This window comes from Pristiophorus japonicus, chromosome 12, assembly GCF_044704955.1.
Source record: "Pristiophorus japonicus isolate sPriJap1 chromosome 12, sPriJap1.hap1, whole genome shotgun sequence".
Classification (NCBI taxonomy): domain Eukaryota; kingdom Metazoa; phylum Chordata; class Chondrichthyes; family Pristiophoridae; genus Pristiophorus; species Pristiophorus japonicus.
In genome coordinates, this window is record NC_091988.1 from 201,898,261 (window position 1) to 201,914,710 (window position 16,450).

The 16,450-nt window shown below is 53.2% G+C and overlaps 1 protein-coding gene across 4 annotated transcripts in view; it reads left to right on the top strand.

The window, feature by feature from the left end:
* The window catches only part of timmdc1 (translocase of inner mitochondrial membrane domain containing 1), a 43,107-nt gene that overhangs the window by 20,617 nt on the left and 6,040 nt on the right, over positions 1–16,450 (top strand). For all 4 annotated transcript variants that reach the window (XM_070896441.1, XM_070896444.1, XM_070896442.1 and 1 more), the window contains 2 exons: positions 4,787–4,875; positions 9,483–9,550. In XM_070896441.1, the coding sequence (XP_070752542.1) occupies positions 4,787–4,875; positions 9,483–9,550 (157 nt within the window). The remainder of the gene's footprint in view (positions 1–4,786; positions 4,876–9,482; positions 9,551–16,450) is intronic.

Below are 16,450 nucleotides of genomic sequence, written 5' to 3' on the forward strand. Positions count from 1 at the left end.
CTCTTTCCACCTCCCCTTTTCCTAATCTGTCACCATTCAGATAATAGTCTGTCTCTCTGTTTTTACCACCAAAGTGGATAACCTCACATTTATCCACATTATACTTCATCTGCCATGCATTTGCCCACTCACCTAACCTATCCAAGTCGCTCTGCAGCCTCACAGCATCCTCCTCGCAGCTCACACTGCCACCCAACTTAGTGTCATCCGCAAATTTGGAGATACTACATTTAATCCCCTCATCTAAATCATTAATGTACAGTGTAAACAGCTGGGGCCCCAGCACAGAACCTTGCGGTACCCCACTAGTCACTGCCTGCCATTCTGAAAAGTACCCATTTACTCCTACTCTTTGCTTCCTGTCTGACAACCAGTTCTCAATCCATGTCAGTACACTACCCCCAATCCCATGTGCTCTAACTTTGCACATCAATCTCTTGTGTGGGACCTTGTCGAACGCCTTCTGAAAGTCCAAATATACCACATCAACTGGTTCTCCCTTATCCACTCTACTGGAAACATCCTCAAAAAATTCCAGAAGATTTGTCAAGCATGATTTCCCTTTCACAAATCCATGCTGACTTGGACCTATCATGTCACCTCTTTCCAAATGCACTGCTATGACATCCTTAATAATTGATTCCATCATTTTACCCACTACCGATGTCAGGCTGACCGGTCTATAATTCCCTGTTTTCTCTCTCCCTCCTTTTTTAAAAAGTGGGGTTACATTGGCTACCCTCCACTCCATAGGAACTGATCCAGAGTCAATGGAATGTTGGAAAATGACTGTCAACGCATCCACTATTTCCAAGGCCACCTCCTTAAGTACTCTGGGATGCAGTCCATCAGGCCCTGGGGATTTATCGGCCTTCAATCCCATCAATTTCCCCAACACAATTTCCCGGCTAATAAGGATTTCCCTCAGTTCCTCCTCCTTACTAGACCCCCGACCCCTTTTATAACCGGAAGGTTGTTCGTGTCCTCCTTCGTGAATACCGAACCAAAGTACTTGTTCAATTGGTCCGCCATTTCTTTGTTCCCCGTTATGACTTCCCCTGATTCTGACTGCAGGGGACCTACGTTTGTCTTTACTAACCTTTTTCTCTTTACATATCTATAGAAACTTTTGCAATCCGTCTTAATGTTCCCTGCAAGCTTCTTCTCATACTCCATTTTCCCTGCCCTAATCAAACCCTTTGTCCTCCTCTGCTGAGTTCTAAATTTCTCCCAGTCCCCAGGTTCGCTGCTATTTCTGGCCAATTTGTATGCCACTTCCTTGGCTTTAATACTATCCCTGATTTCCCTTGATAGCCACGGTTGAGCCACCTTCCCTTTTTTATTTCTATGCCAGACAGGAATGTACAATTGTTGTAGTTCATCCATGCGGTCTCTAAATGTCTGCCATTGCCCATCCACAGTCAACCCCTTAAGTATCATTCGCCAATCCATCTCAGCCAATTCACGCCTCATACCTTCAAAGTTAGCCTTCTTTAAGTTCTGGACCATGGTCTCTGAATTAACTGTTTCATTCTCCATCCTAATGCAGAATTCCACCATATTATGGTCACTCTTCCCCAAGGGGCCTCGTACAGGTATAGAATCAGAATTACAGTGTAGAAACAGACCTTCAGCCCAGCAACTTTGCACTAGTTTTCTCCACAAGCCAACTAGTCTAATTCTGCTCTCCTCCTCACTCACATGTACCCTTTAATATGCCTCTTTTTCATGCATTCAATTCTCTGTCAATAGAATTTACGTACCTTCCTTCAATAATGGGCAATTTCACATCCTAATCATCCTCTGTGTAATACATTTTTCTACTCTCCCCGTTAATTATTTTTTTTATTATTGTGGTGCGCACACACAGTGGATGTAATTTCCGCCTGATCGTACAGTGGAAACTATCGTATGTGTGCACAGATGCTATTGGAAGGCATTTATCCGGGTGGAGTTCATTATCCTCGGGCAAGTGGATTAAAATCCAATCCTTGAATGCCTCATCCATTGTGCACTAGTGGTCTCCGTTCCCGCCCATTCCCCCTACAATGGAGGCTCCAGGCAAGAGTGCCTCTTAACTCCCCTCCTCTTTGCCTGAGTGAAAGAACCCGTGTCAGCAAGCATCAGTGCAAGTCCAGCCCCAGCACAGAATATCATGAGATCCTACTCTCGGGGGGGATCGCCACATCATTCCCCAACAAATTCCAAACCATCAAGGAGTCAGGCCAACTCTCGGATGCAAGCTTCGCTACACCCAACATGGTGGGGATTCCCCTCAGTAAGATTGGCCCCACGCACAAATGTGAGTCCCAGACCGCTTTGTGAGTCAGACTTGGGCTTCAAATCCATGCGGGGTGGGGGGGGGGAATTGTAACCCTAAATTCATTGATCTGCACAGAAGAAACTTCTCCTCCAAACCCCCGCTGCCCATCTAGCAAGCATAGAAGCAGATGGAGCTCGGCCCATCTCGCTCCTGGGGAGCCCAACCACCATAGGAACAGGAGGAGCCAATTTAGCCCCTCGAGCTTGTTCCTCCATTCAGTGAGATCATGGCTGATCTGTTACCTAACTTCACAGAAATGAATGTCCTCCCTTCTCCACACATCTATATATTATATATAATATATAATATAATATATATTATAGAGAGAGAAAGAAACCCAGTTGCATTTTTAACGCCTTTTCTCCGCACTCAGTCCTTTTTAGGATCTATGTGTCTGATCCTCCACTCTTGAGCCTTGCCGTTTAGGCTGCACTTCCTTTCAATGTTTCTCCCCACAATGTACGACTCCGTATTGATCTGCCACCTATCTGACCAGTCTAACCTGACCAATGTTCTGCCACACAATTTTCCAGGCAGCAGATTTTAATATCAGTCCTTTTGTGTCTGCGCCCAAATCATTTGTATAAATGGAAAACACAAAGCTGTCCCTGACAGCACCAGCCCCTGTGGCACACCGATACTTGCATCTCCCCCAATCCAAGAAAACAGCAATTTTTGCTGCCTCTTTTTCCTCTAACCCTCTTCCTATCTACAGTTACACTCCCTTTAAATACATCATCATCATAGGCAGTCCCCCGGAATCGAGGAAGACTTGCTTTCACTCCTGAAGTGAGTTCTTTGGTGGCTGAACAGGCCAATACGAGAGCCACAGACTCTGTCACATGTGGGACAGACATTCGTCGAGGGAAGTGGGGGTTGGGACTGATTTGCTGTACGCTCCTTCCGCTGCCTGCGCTTGACCTCTTCATGCTCTCGCCGTTGAGATTCGAAGAACTCAATGCCCTCCCGGATGGACTTTCTCCACCTAGGGTGGTCTTCGGCCAGGGTCTCCCAGGTGTCAGTGGGGATGTTGCACTTTACCAGGGAGGCTTTGAGGGTGTCCTTGTAACGTTTCCGCTGCCCACCTTTGGCTCGTTTGCCGTGAAGGAGCTCCGCATAAAGCCTTTAAATACAGCAACGCAGTCACTGCTGGCAGGTTATAAACCTGGCACAGAGATCTGTTTATGAAAATGATGGAGACATGTGTAGATATATTCAGCTACACCACTGAAAGCTATTTCAGGCTTGTTGGCATCATGAGAATATCACAGGTTCAATACTGCTGACATATAGAGCAGTAATGTACGGAATAATCTGAGACATGGATTCTGTAGTTTCCACTCCTTTCCAAGAGCAGCATAATTATTTAATCCTGGAAGTTTTCCATGTGGCTATTTATTGCCCATGGTTTGGGAGCTCAAATCACACATGGTCTGTTGGCTAAAGGGCCTAAACTTTTGTAATTTGCGTTCTTCCAAGTGCTGGGTCCGACTAGAGCGGGCACTGTGATTGGTTTTCATTGAGGGAATCCAGCAATCTGCGTGAGTGTAATGGGAATCCCCCTGTTTTGTAACATTAAACTAAGTAACAGGATGCAAAGGTTTTCCTATGCTTAAGATCAATTTGCAAAAGAATAACTGGAAGTTACACTTGCCATCGTGCTAGTCATGTCTGTGGCATTGGTCCCAACACGACCCTGGGATTTCAGAGAGAGACACCAGCTGGTATTGACATTACCACTGGGCAAAGTAGCTGCAGCTTCAGCAAGTGACCTCACGCAGTGTGCAGCAAATTAATTTAGAATACTATCGCTCTGTGTGAACCGCTGGGGGGGGGCGGGGGGTGTTATTTTTTTTCTTGTGTGTGGGACAGTGAGCAGTTTGTGCAACCTATCATCATCATCATAGGCAGTCCCTCGGAATCGAGGAAGACTTGCTTCCACTTTAAAAATGAGTCCTTAGGTGGCTGAATAATCCAATACGAGAGCCACAGACTCTGTCACAGGTGGGACAGCTAGTCGTTGAGGGAAGGGATGGGTGGGACTGGTTTGCCGCACGCTCCTTCCGCTGCCTGCGCTTGAGTTTTGCACGCTCTCGGTGATGAGACTCGAGGTGCTCAGCACCCTCCCGGATACACTTCCTCCACTTGGGGTGGTCTTTGGCCAGGGACTCCCAGGTGTCAGTGGGGATGTTGCGCTTTAGCAGGGAGGCTTTGAAGGTGTCCTTGTAACGTTTCCTCGCCCACCTTTGGCTCGTTTGCCGTGAAGGAGTTCCGAGTAGAGCGCTTGCTTTGGGAGTCTCGTGTCTGGCATGTGAACAATGTGGCCCTGCCCAGCGGAGCTGATCAAGTGTGGTCAGTGCTTCAATGCTGGGGATGTTGGCCTGGTCGAGGACACTAGGGGATTTGTAGGATCTTGAAATGCACCATCTCTGATTCCCTACATCAATGCTGTGTTTTTACTAGAGGTCAGCACAAAACGCTGCAGTACGTGGCTTCGTGCGTTATGGCTGGCGGTGGAGCTGGAGAGTAACCGCATTTGTGGCGATATTCAAGTAAGCAAAAATATTAAACAAATATTACAGCGCTTAATCTAAAGGTAGTTGTAGTATATAGATACAGTGTGGGCAATCTTCAGTGGGTTAGAGCTGCATTAGGACTGAATTTGTATTTCTAAACATAGCATGTCTAATAAGGAAAATAAAGGGTTAGGGTTATTTATTTATATAGATATATACAGTGCCAATCAAAACTTCAGGACGTAATAAAGCACTTTACAGCTAATGAAGAACTCGAAGTGTAGTCACTGTTATAATGTAGGAAACGTGGTGGCCAATTTGTGCACAGCAAGGTCCTACAAACTGCAATGAAATACATGACCAGATAATCTGTCTTTTCTTAGCGTTGTTGGTTGAGGGGTAAATATTGGCCAGGACACAGGGAGAACTCCCCTGCTCTTCTTCGAGTAGTGCAGTTTTACATCTACCTGAGTATAAAATATCATCCTAAAGGCGGTACCTCCGACGGTGTAGCACTCCCTCAGTACTGTTACTGGAGTGTTAGCCTGAATTATGTGCTCAAGTCTGGAGTGGGGCTTGAACCCACAACCTTCTAACTCCAGGCTACCACTGAGTCCAGGCTGACAATGTTACTATTTTTTTTAATTTGTTCGTTCCTGGGATGTGGCCGTCGCTGGCAAGGCCAACATTTATTGCCCATCCCTAATTGCCCTTGAGAAGGTGGTGGTGAGCCACCAGCTTGAACCGCTGCAGTCCGTGTGGTGAAGGTATTCCCACAGCGCTGTTAGGGAGTGAGTTTCAGGATTTTGACTCAGACTCAGCGATGATGAAGGAATGGCAATATATTTCCAAGTCAGGATGGTGTATGACTGGGAGGGGAACATGGGGGTGGTGGTGTTTCCTTGCACCTGCTGCCCTTGTCCTTCTAGGTGGTAGAGGTCGTGGGTTTGCGAGGTGCTGTCGAAGAAGCCTTGGCGAGTTGCTGTAGTGCATCTTGTAGACGGTACACACTGCAGCCACGGTGCGCCGGTGGTGGAAGGAGTGAATGTTTAAGGTGGTGGATGGGGGGCCAATCAAGCGGCTGCTTTGTCCTGGATGGTGTCGAGCTTCTTGAGTGTTGTTGGAGCTGCGCTCATCCAGGCAAGTGCAGAGTATTCCCTCACACGCCTGACTTGTGCCTTGTAGATGGTGGAAAGGCTTTGGGGAGTCAGGAGGTGAGACACTCGCCGCAGAATACCCAGCCTCTGACCTGCTCTTGTTACCACAGTATTTATGTGGCGGGTCCAGTTAAGTTTCTGGTCAATGGTGACCCCCAGGATGTTGATGATGGGAGATTCGGCGATGGTAATGCCATTGAATGTCAAGGGGCAGTGGTTAGATGCTCTCTTTTTGGAAATAGCCATTGCCTGGCACTTGTATGGCCACTTATCAGCCCAAGCCTGAATGTGTGTATAGAAAAGAATTGCAGTGCCTTTGCTTGGCTGCTATATTCAGTGTGAAAGGTGTTTTAAAGAGAAGATAGTGATGGATCCGCACTTTCTGTTAAGTGTACTTTGCCCCACATTGTCTTACCTCCTAATGTGTCTCTGTAGTGTTTTCTCTCTCTCTCTCTCTCTCTCTCTCTCTCTATCTCTCTATCTCCAAAGCCCTCTGGGGAAGAGAATTTCAAAGATTCATAACCCTCTGAGTGAAGAAATTCCTCCTCATCTCTGTCTTAAATGACCGCCCTCTTATCCTGAGACTGTGCCCCCTGGTTCTAGACACTCCAGCCCGGGAGAAACAACCTCTCAGCATCTACCCTGTCAATTCCCCTCAGTATCTTGTATGTTTCAATGAGACTACCTCTCATTCTGCACCCCACCTCGGCTGCTTCCAGTGAGGTAGATGGCACCGTCAGCTCAGGTGGGGTCCGTTGACTTTAATGTGAAACAGCACTTTGGATTGGTCTGTGGGCCAATCGAGGGGAAACTCACAACTGATTGCAGAAACTGCAGCAGTAGCTGGTGTGTGTGTTTCTTGGGTCAGGTGGCTCCAGACCAGTCCAAAATGCGAATTACATATCAAGTTAATGGAGCAGCTGCAGAATGCACGTGGGCTGCACCTGTAACCACTGTCGTATGAGCCAGGGAGTGGGGGGGAGAATCAAAACTAAATTGTTGGTCTCCACACAAGCTGCAAAGTCAACATGTCCTAGAAGGTGGTAAATAGCATTGTGTGTGTTCTTTCGAGATGTTCTTCTAAGATCTGGCAATCCTGGCGTCGTTGTTCTCAAGATAATAACTGGATTACCAAGTAATCTCAGTGAGGTCAAATGACCTCATAAATTGTGTTCATTGACAGCCGACCTTTAACTAACAGTTTTTAAACTTTAGCCTGCTGTCTGCTAGTTTCAGAGGAGGCCGCTCCCCTGGGCCCTCAGTGAAATCACACTCGGAAGACACAGTGCTCTTTAATTTCACCTAGTTGTTTTAGTTACGTGACTAGGTCAAACCTCAGTAAACTCTAGACTTGATTGGCTCAAGAGCTGGCCTTCAGATCCAGTTTTCAGCCAATCCAGGATCATATTTCAATGATTTTTGGTCCCAGCGCACTAATGGAGATTAGGTCTACGGAGGCACCAGAGAATAAGTTAAGATTAGATTTTAAATGTACAGGTGCAGTGTGGAAAATCCGGAGTTCCAGAATGTTCCGGACTCTGGACCGATTGGTGGCAGGGTTGTCCGGAATCCATAAAATGTTCCGGAATCTGGACCCGCCGACCTCGGGGACCGCCTTCGCTCGCTGCCGCTGCCCTTACCTCAGGGCCTTGCTGCCAGCCGGCCCGAACAGCTCCTCGGTGGTGGGGCCCGCCCGAACACCACCTCCATGGCGGGGCCCGCCCGAACAGCTCCTCGGTGGTGGGGCCCGCCCGAACACCACCTCCATGGCGGGGCCCGCCCGAACAGCTCCTCGGTGGTGGGGCCCACCCGAACAGCTCCTCGGTGGTGGGGCCCGCCCGAACACCACCTCCATGGCGGGGCCCGCCCGAACAGCTCCTCGGTGGTGGGGCCCACCCAAACAGCTCCTCGGTGGTGGGGCCCACCTGAACACCACCTCCATGGCGGGGCCCGCCCGAACAGCTCCTCGGTGGTGGGGCCCGCCCGAACACCACCTCCATGGCGGGGCCCGCCCGAACAGCTCCTCGGTGGTGGGGCCCACCTGAACACCACCTCCATGGCGGGGCCCGCCCGAACAGCTCCTCGGTGGTGGGGCCCGCCTGAACAGCTCCTCGGTGGTGGGGCCCACCCGAACAGCTCCTCGGTGGTGGGGCCCACCTGAACACCACCTCCATGGCGGGGCCCGCCCGAACACCACCTCCATGGCGGGGCCCACCCAAACAGCTCCTCGGTGGTGGGGCCCACCTGAACACCACCTCCATGGCGGGGCCCGCCCGAACACCACCTCCATGGCGGGGCCCACCCGAACAGCTCCTCGGTGGTGGGGCCCGCCCGAACACCACCTCCATGGCGGGGCCCGCCCGAACAGCTCCTCGGTGGTGGGGCCCGCCCGAACACCACCTCCATGGCGGGGCCCGCCCGAACAGCTCCTCGGTGGTGGGGCCCACCCGAACAGCTCCTCGGTGGTGGGGCCCACCTGAACACCACCTCCATGGCGGGGCCCGCCCGAACACCACCTCCATGGCGGGGCCCACCCGAACAGCTCCTCGGTGGTGGGGCCCACCTGAACACCACCTTCATGGCGGGGCCCGCCCGAACAGCTCCTCGGTGGTGGGGCCCACCCGAACAGCTCCTCGGTGGTGGGGCCCACCTGAACACCACCTCCATGGCGGGGCCCGCCCGAACACCACCTCCATGGCGGGGCCCACCCGAACAGCTCCTCGGTGGTGGGGCCCACCTGAACACCACCTCCATGGCGGGGCCCGCCCGAACACCACCTCCATGGCGGGGCCCACCCGAACAGCTCCTCGGTGGTGGGGCCCACCCGAACAGCTCCTCGGTGGTGGGGCCCGCCCGAACAGCTCCTCGGTGGCGGGGCCCACCCGAACAGCTCCTCGGTGGTGGGGCCCGCCCGAACAGCTCCTCGGTGGCGGGGGCCCGCCCAAACAGCTCCTCGGTGGCGGGGGCCCGCCCAAACAGCTCCTCGGTGGCAGGGCCCACCCGAACAGCTCCTCGGTGGCGGGGGCCACCCGAACAGCTCCTCGGTGGTGGGGACACCCCCCGCCCCCCCCCCCCCCCCCCCCCCCCCAATCCGGAAATACCCGAACGTGGGCTCAGGTGTTTCCAGATGTCAGAAAGACGATTGAAAGTCTGGAAAAGCCCGGAATCCGGAATGGCTTCGGTCCCGAACATTCCGAATTCTCGACGCTGCACCTGTACAAGTAATAAAAATAAAATAAGAGACAAAGGATACTGTAAAGAAGACAATATATAGGAAATGTTGAGAGAATAGGGACAATAGAAGAAAAGCATCATAGAATTAAAAATAATATTTGGTCATGTATAACGATAGTAATTATATATAATATTATAGTACTGCTGAGACGGTTATTGTGCGATATGATTTGCTTTTTCTTGACGGTGCATATTTGTGATTCCTTGGGTTCTATTTAGTTATTCCTAATTCCCTGTTGTTTTTCCAAACAGTACGGTTAGCACAGGTCTGTCTGTGTATCGCGATCAGAATCTACTGAGACACTACTCTGCAGCTGGAGGTGAGAGCCTGCTTAGAACTTACATTATTCCAACCCTGCAACTGCATATATATTTTTTTCAAAGTATTAACAAGTATTTTCAGCACAGAAACTGGTCATTTGGCCCAATAGGTCTGTGCTCCACACAAGCCTCCTCCCACCCCTACTCCATCGCACCCCATCACCATATCCCTCTATCCCTTCTCCTTCATGTGTTTATCCAGCTTCCTCTTAAATGCATCGATACTATTTGCCTCTACCTCTCCCTGTGGCACCGAGTTCCAGATTCTCACCACTCTCTGGGTAAAGACATTTCTCCTGAATTCCCCATTGGGTTTATTGGTGACTGTCTGACATTTACAGCCGCTAGTTCTGGCCTTGCCCGCAAGTGGAAATATCTTCTCCGTGTTCTCTGTCCTCCTCTCTCTTGATCAACTGGCCTTATCGCCACTCCCCGAAGGAGTCTGCCCAAATGGCAATTCTTCACATGTGAGGCGTGTCAGTGAGTGCCGGCAGACTATTCAACCACGGGAGCACCACAGCTCAAACCTGATCCTTTCCAGCGTGTCCGACCACAGACATCCATGCACCTTGCAAAAGGGACCAGGAATAGGAACCTTGGCTGAATTGTTTTCTAAATCCTCGATCAATTGTAACACCCCTTTCCCCTCCCACCGCCACTAATCAGCTAACTGGGCACAGGCTGCGAGTTGAACCTAGGACCCCGTGTGGCTCAGTGGTACGCTGTCTTTACAAATCGAGCCACCGAGGAGCCCACTCGTAATGCCCGGTTTGGTTTTGAGACCTGGGTTCTTGTACCGGGAGAGAACTGGACCCAGCAAGCAGAGCAGAACAAGCAGAGTCATAAGAACATAAGAACATAAGAATTAGGAACAGGAGTAGGCCATCTAGCCCCTCGAGCCTGCTCCGCCATTCAATAAGATCATGGCTGATCTGGCCGTGGACTCAGCTCCACTTACCCGCCCTCTCCCCGTAACCCTTAATTCTCTTATTGGTTAAAAATCTATCTATCTGTGACTTGAATACATTCAATGAGCTAGCCTCAACTGCTTCCTTGGGCAGAGAATTCCACAGATTCACAACCCTCTGGGAGAAGAAATTCCTTCTCAACTCGGTTTTAAATTGGCTCCCCCGTATTTTGAGGCTGTGCCCCCTAGTTCTAGTCTCCCCGACCAGTGGAAACAACACCTCTGCCTCTATCTTGTCTATCCCTTTCATTATTTTAAATGTTTCTATAAGATCACCCCTCATCCTTCTGAACTCCAAGGAGTAAAGACCCAGTCTACTCAATCTATCATCATAAGGTAACCCCCTCATGTCCAGAATCAGCCTAGTGAATCGTCTCTGTACCCCTTCCAAAGCTAGTATATCCTTCCTTAAGTAAGGTGACCAAAACTGCAGGCAGTACTCCAGGTGCGGCCTCACCAATACCCTGTACAGTTGCAGAAGGACCTCCCTGCTTTTGTACTCCATCCCTCTCGCAATGAAGGCCAACATTTCATTCGCCTTCCTGATTACCTGCTGCACCTGCAAACTAACTTTTTGGGATTCATGCACAAGGAGCGGTCGACGGGCCGGCTGCTACCGGCGACCTCCCGGAGGGGGACGGGGACTCGGTGGAGGACGCGGGTGAAGATCTCGAGTCCATCACCAGTGAGGCGGTGGATCTCCTCCTGCCCGCCGCTGAGTCCCCCCTCATTCCCGTAGAGGATCTCCGGGACTTTTTGGTCCAGAGCCAGGGTCGCCGCAACCGAGCCCATCTGGCCCGGGAAAGATGGTCCGAGCCGGGGCTGCTCATCGCTTCCGTCCGCGTCGCCGCTAAAACCATGGCCGCGGGCGGGCCCTTATCAAAGGCGCAAGGCCTTGAGCTGCGCCGGCTCAAAAGGTTCCTCGCTGGGCTGCTGAAGGAGTGGAGGTCAACAAACTACTCCACTCCCCCCCCTCCCCCACAATAGGTTAAGGTAGAGTTTGCACTATGCTTTTGCCATGAAGATAACCATAGCCAGCCTCAACATCAACGGCGGCAGAGGGGCACGCCGTAGATTTGACAATTTTTCGCTCCTGCGGGAGGGGAAATATGCGGTGTGCTTCCTGCAAGAAACCCACACCGTTCCGGGAGACGAAGCCACGTGGCTCCTGGAATGGCAAGGAGAGGTCCGCATGAGCCACCTCACCGCCACTTCTAGTGGAGTGGCCATCTTGCTGGGCCCGCATTTTCAGCCGGAGATCTTGGGGGTCGAGGAGCCCGTGCCAGGCCGCTTGCTGCACGTAACGGTTCGCCTGGGGGACGTGCCGCTCCATCTCGTGAACGTGTACGCCCCTCAGCCCGGCCCGCAGCAGGCGCGCTTCTTCGAAGAAGTGTCCGCTCTTCTTGGCTCCGTCGACGTCGGCGACTGCATTGTCCTCGGGGGGGATTTTAACTGCACCCTCGAGGCGAGAGACCGCTCCGGTGCCCCGCAGTGCATGACGGCGATGGAGAAGTTGAGGGACCTGGTCGGGTCCTTCGACTTGGTGGACGTCTGGCGAAATCTCCACCCCGACTCCAGCGCCTTTACTTGGGTGAGGCCTGGAGTAGGATGGTCCAGAGTCGACCGCCTTTACGTGTCTCGGGCGTACGTTTCCTGCGTCCCGGCGGCCTCCATGCGGCCGGTGCCGTGTTCGGACCACCACCTGGTGTGGGCGGAGCTCGCTTCGCTCCGCGCGAGGACGGGGTCCGCGTCCTGGCACTTTAACAACCGGCTGCTGGAGGACGTGCGGTTCCAGGACTCGTTCCGTCGATTCTGGTCCGACTGGAGAAGGAAGCAGGGGGGCTTCCCCTCCTTGAGGCTATGGTGGGACGTGGGCAAGGCTCACGTCCGCGTCTTCTGGCAAGAGTATGCGAGGGGGTCGACCAAGAGGCGGGCGGCCAGAGTCGGGCGCCTAGAAAAAGAGGTGCTCGACCTGGAATCCCGTCTCGGTCAAGTCGTCGAGGACCCGGCCCTGCGGACGGTGTACGAAGCTAAGAAGGCCACGCTGAAGGACCTGCAGCTCGTCGGGTCCCGAGGCGCGTTCGTGAGGTCGCGGATCCGGTTCCTGCGGGATCTGGACCGTGGCTCCCCCTTCTTCTACTTGCTGGAAAAAAGGCAGAGTGTCCGTAAGCAGCTCTTGACGCTGCTGGCCGACGACGGCTCTCTCGTCTCGGATCCGGAGGGCGTCAACAACAGGGCCCGTGAATATTACGGGGCTCTGTTCTCTCCGGATCCGTCCAGCGAGGAAGCGCGTAGAGTTTTGTAGGAGGACCTGTCGAAAGTCAGCCCGGAGGGCGGTGAAAATTTGGAAGCTCCGCTAAGCCTGGCGGAGCTGACCGGTGCCCTCGACAGGCTCTCGAGGGGAAAAACCCCGGGGCTGGACGGGCTGACCGTGGAGTTCCACAGGGCGTTCTGGGACGTCCTGGGGAGCGACTACGCGCGGGTCCTGGGGGAAAGTCTGGCGACCGGGGAGATGCCCCTCTCTTGACGCAGGGCAGTCATCGTCCTGCTGCCTAAGAAGGGCGATCTCCGCCTCCTTAAGAACTGGCGCCCGGTCTCCCTCCTCAGCACGGACTACAAAATCTTCGCCAGGGCGATGTCTGCTCGTCTCGGTGCCGTGCTGGACCACATGATCCACCCCGACCAGTCCTACACGGTCCCGGGCCGGACAATCCACGACAACATCCATCTGGTCCGGGACCTCATCCATCATTCCCAGGAGGGTGGTCTGTCGGTCGCCTTCCTATCTCTCGACCAAGAGAAGGCGTTCCTCAGGGTGGATCACGACTATCTGCTCGGAACGCTGCGCGCTTTCGGGTTCGGGACGCATTTCGTCGCCCGGATCCGACTTTTGTACGCCGCCGCGGAGTGTCTGATTAAGGTTAGCGGGTCCTTGACAGCGCCCCTTCGCTTTAGGAGAGGGGTGCGCCAGGGATGCCCCATGTCCGGCCAGTTATATGCCATCTGCGTGGAGCCTTTCCTGCGCCTCCTGCGGACGAGGTTGACGGGACTGGCTCTGCAAGGGCCGGGCGTGGAGGTCGTCCTCTCGGCTTACGCCGATGACGTGCTCCTCGCGGTAGAGGATCCCGCTGACCTGCGGAGGATGCGTGAGTGCCAGGAGATTTACTCGGCCGCATCCTCCGCCAGGATCAACTGGGAGAAATGTTCCGGACTCCTGGTGGGTCAGTGGCGGGTGGACTCCCTGCCGGAGGAGCTCAGGCCTTTTGCCTGGAGCACGACCCATCTCCTCTATCTGGGAGTCTACCTTAGCCCCGACGGGGAAGCCTGGCCGGCGAACTGGCAGGAGCTGGAGGCCAAGGTCGCCACTCGCCTAGGGCGCTGGACAGGACTGCTCCGAGTGCTGTCCTACAGGGGTCGAGCGCTAGTCATAAACCAGCTGGTGGCCGCAATGTTGTGGTACCGGCTGGTCACTTTGACCCCTCCCCCTGCGTTTGTCGCCAAGATACAGAAGAAGCTGGTGGACTTCTTCTGGAACAACAGGAAGCACTGGGTCTCTGTGGCGGTCTTGAGACTCCCGCTTGGGGAGGGCGGTCAGTCGTTGGTGTGCGTCAGCGCCCAGCTCGCGACTTTCCGTCTTCAGACCCTGCAGAGATACCTTTACGTCGAGCCCCCTCCTAGGTGGTGTGCTCTGGCGACGTATTTCTTCCGCCAGCAGCGCGACCTCAATTACGACACGCAGCTCCTGTTTGTGAACTTGGGGGGTGTCAGGACCGCCCTCCAGGAGCTGCCTGTCTTTTACAAGGAACTCATCAGGGTCTGGAACAAAGTCTCCACCAAGCGCAGCTCTCCGCCGGCTGGAGTGGCGGCTGTCCTGCAGGAGCCGCTGCTCGGGAATCCGTACCTCCACGACCGAGGTTTTATGTGGCGGTCGGAAGAGAGGGCTGTGGCTGGTGAGGTGACCAGGGTCAGGGACCTGCTCGATGGCGGAGGAGCGGGCTGGATGGTGCCAGGCACGCTGGCGCGGCGCCTAAATTCAGCCAACGTCCGCCGCACGGCCGATGCCATCGAGTCGCTAAAAACAGCTTTGGGCCCTGACTCTGTTAGGTGCATCGAGGAGGCTCAAGCACGTGGGGAGATCCCGTCCGAACTGACCCCCGTCCGGACGGAATTCCTCATCGGCGCCAAACCCCGGAACCTCCCTCGGGGGCCGGCGCCTCACAACTTGAGCCGCTTCGGGGAAATCCCCTCCGTGCCATTCAGTTCCGCGCGGAGGGGTTTCCTGTACGGGCTGCTCCTGCACACTCTCAACTTTGCCATCCTCGCCGGCCGTCCGGACACGCCATGGCGTACCATCTTGCCGTCCGGAGGAGGCGGGGGTCCCCGATGGAGGGCACTCTATGCGGGAGTCCTCCCACTATTCATCGGGGACTTGGCCTGGAGGGTGGTGCACGGAGCAGTGCCATGCAACAAATTTTTAAGCCGGTTCACGGACTCCCAGGCCGCCTGCAATTTCTGCGGTCTGGAGGAGTCCGTGTTCCATGTTTTTATTGAGTGCACGAGGTTGCAGCCCCTGTTTTATTATTTAACGGGGCTGCTCCTGAAATTCTGGCTGCACTTCAGTCCCACTCTCCTGATCTTTGGGCACCCTGTGCGGAGGGGAGCGGGTAGGTCCGAGGGCCTCCTCGTAGGACTGCTCCTGGGCACGGCCAAGGGTGCCATCAGCCGGTCCAGGCAGCGGGCGGTCGAGGGGGTCGTTCAACCTGACTGCCTGCCTCTCTTCCGCTCTTACATCCGGTCCAGGGTGTCCTTGGAGATGGAGCACGCGGTGTCCACCGGTACGCTCGCGGCCTTCTGCGAGAGGAGGGCACCGGAGGGACTGGAGTGCATCATCACGCTCGGCAACCAAATTTTAATTTGATTTTACGTTTTAAAGTTTGATTTGTTTTAATTGCCGGTGCTTTTAGTGTCCCCCTCCCCTTTTATAGGGGGCACGGAAAAAAAAAAAGTGATATTAGTGCCCAAAAAAAAAACAAAAAAGGAAAAAAGGGCCTTGTAAATGTCTGGTGTGTCATCCAGGGCGGGTGGCACGGATTAATGTTTATGTTTTTTCAGGTAAACTCCAAAAGAGTTTCATGCACAAGGACCCCCAGGTCCCTCTGCACCTCAGCATGTTGTAATTTCTCCCCATTCAAATAATATTCCCTTTTACTGTTTTTTTTCCCAAGGTGGATGACCTCACACTTTCTGACATTGTATTCCATCTGCCAAACCTTAGCCCATTCGCTTAACCTATCCAAATCTCTTTGCAGCCTCTCTGTGTCCTCGACACAACCCGCTTTCCCACTAATCTATGTGTCATCTGCAAATTTTGTTACACTACACTCTGTCCCCTCTTTCAGGTCATCTATGTATATTGTAAACAGTTGTGGTCCCAGCACCGATCCCTGTGGCACACCACTAACCACCGATTTCCAACCCGAAAAGGACCCATTTATCCCGACTCTCTGCTTTCTATTCGCCAGCCAATTCTCGATCCATGCTAATACATTTCCTCTGACTCCGCGTACCTCTATCTTCTGCAGTAACCTTTTGTGTGGCACCTTATCGAATGCCTTTTGGAAATCTAAATACACCACATCCATCGGTACACCTCTATCCACCATGCTCGTTATATCCTCAAAGAATTCCAGTAAATTAGTTAAACATGATTTCCCCTTCATGAATCCATGCTGCGTCTGCTTGATTGCACTATTCCTATCTAGATGTCCCGCTATTTCTTCCTTAATGATAGTTTCAAGCATTTTCCCCACTACAGATGTTAAACTAACCGGCCGATAGTTACCTGCCTTTTGTCTGCCCCCTTTTTTTAAACAGAGGCGTTACATTAGCTGTTTTCCAATCCGCTGGTACCTCCCCAGAGTCCAGAGAATTT